This window comes from Vicia villosa, linkage group LG1 (assembly GCF_029867415.1).
Source record: "Vicia villosa cultivar HV-30 ecotype Madison, WI linkage group LG1, Vvil1.0, whole genome shotgun sequence".
Lineage (NCBI taxonomy): Eukaryota > Viridiplantae > Streptophyta > Magnoliopsida > Fabales > Fabaceae > Vicia > Vicia villosa.
This window is the reverse complement of record NC_081180.1, coordinates 112,288,588-112,293,280: the sequence shown is the minus strand read 5'-3', so window position 1 is coordinate 112,293,280 and position 4,693 is coordinate 112,288,588. Positions and strand designations below refer to the sequence as shown.

The 4,693-nt window shown below is 29.6% G+C and overlaps 1 protein-coding gene across 1 annotated transcript; it reads right to left on the bottom strand.

Annotated features, from left to right (window-relative positions):
• LOC131614604 (probable glutathione S-transferase) lies at window positions 1-1,048 on the bottom strand. The gene is made up of 2 exons (XM_058886171.1): window positions 603-1,048; window positions 1-492 (listed from the first exon to the last, which is right to left on the bottom strand). Exons 1-2 carry the CDS (start codon window positions 909-911, stop codon window positions 133-135), a joined length of 669 nt encoding a protein of 222 aa, XP_058742154.1. The 5' UTR covers window positions 912-1,048; the 3' UTR covers window positions 1-132.
• Between the last annotated feature and the right edge of the window lie 3,645 nt (window positions 1,049-4,693).

Here is a 4,693-nt window from a genome sequence, read left to right as displayed (position 1 = left end):
TAAGTAAACCATAACTTTATTAAACTTGACGTACATACTCTTAATATTAAAACAAATGAAACCAGACAACATAAAGGAATACACATGATGACGAGATGATCCATGATGATAGTATATCATTTCAAGAAGCCATCATTTCCTTTGCAACATTTTTTCAATAAGAGGCTTTAAAAAACCTATCAGTTCCTCTTGACCAGGGGTGTTTTCTTTAATGATTTGGACATCCTTGAAATTATTAAACCATAACTTCAAGCGTGGGAACCTCTCACTTTGCAAGATCTTCACTTCAAACATATCCTCTTGAACCTCAATAACTTGGACAAAAGATCCAAGAGCTATGTCTACAATGTTAAAGGTGTCTCCCCCATAGAATTTCTTCTCATCTCCCAGACACTGATCCTCAACAACTCCAAGTCTCTCCCATATAATCTCTTTTGCTTTCTCTCGATCTTCATCACTTCTGCTACGATAGTGCGCCTCAATTCCTGGAAACTTTAAATATCAATCAAAATATTATTGTTAGTTTGAATCAAGACGGAACAGTTACAACATATATGTGCAAGTATACATATATATGATGATTAAGGTTTAAAAAATGGTACCATGTCATCAGCATATTTAATCCAAAACCGGGCTTGAGCTTTGTCATAGGGATCAGCTGGAAGCAATGGATTCTGTGGCCAGATTTCATCAATGTATTCGACAATGAGCATGGACTCGCATAAGGGTTTTCCATCATGAACTAGCACTGGAGTCTGTTTGTATACAGGGTTATATTGAAGAAGTTGAGGACTCTTATTGAAACGATCTTCTTCTATGTGCTCATATGGTATACCCTTCAGATTTAGTGCCCATATAACCCTAATAGTAAAAGGACTATACCAAAATCCATACAGTTTCACCTCTGCCATCTTAGCTTATGTTTTCATAATTCAAGACTAGCCCTTTTGTAGAAGGTGATTTTCATGGAGTCATTTGGTTTGTTCAACAAGTCAAATTAAAAAAAAAAAAAAAAAAGTTGAATTTGTTTTGTTATTTGCTACATCTGACAGAGTAATAGTCAGACTTAACTATAGCACCATGTGACCCCCCACTAGTATTAAGTATTACTATACTTTCATTTTGGAAAGAATCTTTATTTTTTTAGTTTCTTCATAATTGGTGTCGTTGTCGTCGTAAGTGCTTGCATCACTAACAGATACGTACTTAAGAACATATCAAATAGTGGTTGATTAGAGAACTCATATTGGTTAGTGGTTGCTGAAAGAAAATACATTTTTATTCTTATATTAAGTATTTTAAATGATAATTCTCAACAAATTCAATACAACCTATTTCTTCATTGAATCTCATTTTGCTATGAAATCATGTAGAATACTTGTTTCATTTGGGCAGGCGGTAGGAGTGAGAATAGACCGAGGCACAATATACATTAGCTCCTAGCGACGGGATATTGTGCATTCGAGGAGTCCTAGCAACACTCTCTTTTGAACACTCTCTCAAATACTTGCTTTTTTATTGGTTGATACAGGTGTGGGCCTCTCACTTTGAAAATAAGTCCCACATAAAGTAGTAGGACCCACACATGTTTCAACCAATAAGAGAGAAAGTGTTTGAGAGAGTGTTTAAAAGAGAGTGTTGCTAGCATTTCTCTTGTGCATTCTGCTACATTTAGTTATATTTCAGAGTTTCAGTCTTATGTAATATCATATGCACCGGAAGATCTATCTAGGTTAGCTCATCAGGAGATATTAGAGGAGCAATAGGTAAGGATAGATTATGTTGTTGATGTGTTGTCTAGATATAGATGTATTATGAATCTTGCGCAAGCGGGTATAGACATGAGATTCTTTCCGGAAGGCTCTCCTGAGAAAGACATTGTAGTTGTCATTCTTGCTAAGGCACGGACGAAAATGCAGTACATGAGGCAGCGTAAGAATAAGGGGGGTCCAACATACGCAGTAGTGCAATATTAATTAGCATTGTGTAGTATTTGTATTAGAAATTATGGATATTATTATCATTTGTTACTTTGTTACTTTGAGTGTATTATGGGTTGATTTTACTCATATATGACATTTTCATCTTGTGCATTAAGTGTATGGTTTAATTTATAAAAAATATTATTATGATAGTATAGTTATAATACAAGATCTATTACATCAGTGTATTTCAATAAAAAAAGTCAAGATTTAGTGTCTAAGGTGAATAAGAAAGTGCATATCTATAGATGACTATGGAGATGCTTCTCCAAATCAATTTAAGCCAAAATGAGCGTCTCGATTTTGAATGCATGGGTTGCACATAGTAATATGGAAGTTCATCTTCGTAACCTGCTACGGAGATGCATCTCCAGATCAATTTAAAGCAAAATGACTGTGACTCGGTTAGGAATGCATGGAGTGTGCATAGGGTTAATACAAAATTGCATCTTCAAATCAATTTTAGGCAATAATAGAGGTTACTCATTTATGCATGTTCGGCGTGAAATTGGTGTGTCTGAAAATACATTTTCAAATTTGTATTGTCATTTTTTAATTTTCTTACGATGCTTCTCTACCACTTAGGCTAAGAAAAGCAATTCCCAAAAAAAGTCTAGTCTAGTATGACCTGAGCCTATGTATGCTAGGTCATAGGTTCCTGTTAGTTGATTTGCCCTATTTCTATTCCTAGTCGGTGGGTATACTTAACAGTCCAACAAGAGCACCGATTCATAACGAATGAAACCAAATTAATTTTGGGATTTTCTTATTTCACCTAATGGTGAAAAAAAACTCATGCAATTCCTAAAATACCCCTTAAAAACTGAAAGTATATTTGTGATACGCGCCTTTTTTAAAACCGAAAATGTTAGTTAACAATTATATTATTAACTAACTAATTATAAATTAACAAAATGTTACTTAACATATAAATTAACATCTATTCGAGAAATACATTTGGGTCATGCCTTTTATTAAAAACGAAAAATACATTTATGGTTTTTTACCGGAACTGCATTTTCAGAATAAACTAGCAAAGGACCCGTGCATTCGTACGGGTCGCGTAAAGTCGATATAAATATTAAATAAATATTTTATAGTTATGGTTAAAATATATATATATATATATATATATATATATATATATATATATATATATATATATAAATTTATACGAATTAACAGAAAAAATATTTCAATGTTAATTATCCTATAATAAATATTAATTTAATTTATCAAATTGTAAATATTAATTTAATTTATCAAGTTGTAGTAGTTGTTAGGATATACATAAATTTGATAATTGCTATTAAATTAAATATATGGTGGAAAAATAGGTTTGCCCCGTCAGGCATGCCTATAATTTTTATAATTGTTAATAATTTTAATTTTATAATTTCTATTAACATTATTATAAAATAAAACATATTATACACCAAAAAAAACATATTTGTTTAATAATTGATTTGATTTCATGATTTAATGGTAGTGCATCGTCAGTATAAAGAAATATTACACAGACATTCAATTAGAATATTTTAAAGTGTCAAATCATAAAAGTATTTTAAAATTTACAGTATGACTTGGCGGGATGCATGGTTGTCAATGTCATTGGCTGCCATTGTAAAAGTGCATCATCCTTAATATCTGATCAATTTAAGTAAATATTTTGTCGGCCCGTCAAAAAAATAGGTTCGGCCCGTCAGACATACCTATAATTTTTAAATTCTTTTGTATTGTAAATGTATGAATTCTATTGATATTATATGATTTTATCATCTAATAAAAATAAATTTAAACATAGTTAAGTTTTATAACCATCTCTGACAAATCTTAGACAAATAACAATTATTGAAAAACTTAAAACAACAATGGTCAATAAATAAAATAGATTTATTTTATTTATTAATCTTTTAATAATATTATATTTAAAATAAGAGAAAATTACTCTTTAACCAAAAATTGTAAAAAAGACTCTTAACATTAAATTCCATTTTTAAGTCCAACCCATTAAATAAAAAAAGTTATTAATAACATATTTATCTCACAAAATTGAAAATAATTGTTTAATTAGATTAATTCGAACCTATTATTATTTTATATTCTCGGACACCAGTCTTATTTTTATTTGAAATAACAACAATAAAAATAAAATGTGTATCATTACTAAGGGCGACAACTGTTTAAATAAATTAACATAATAAATTCAAATGCCTCAATGGTTTAAGTGAAACAAAGAGATAAAAAATGCGGCTCCTTGGAATAAAAGAAAAAAAAATATTTAGAAAATCTAATAATGATTATATCTTATTAGTAACATTAATGCACCCGTTTGGAATAAAGCAAAAAATATTTAAAAAATCTTAAATAATGACCATATTAGATTAGAAACATTAATGCAATCTTTGAAATCAGTCTTACAAGACTCATTACAGGAAAAAATGACTTTGTATTCTCCTTTTCATTATTGCTCACACAAATAATTAATACAATATTTTGATCTAATAAATAAATGTGTAGAATTTTTTACTTAAAATTTTTTTAAATAAACATTAATAATAATAATACTAATATATTATTATTATTAAATAATAAATAATTTGAAATAATAGTAATAAAAATAACATATAACATTAATAATAAATGTGTGTTTTTTTTTATCTAACAACATCTCTCACGCGAATGGTCCGCTTCAGTAGCCGGTGTAGGGC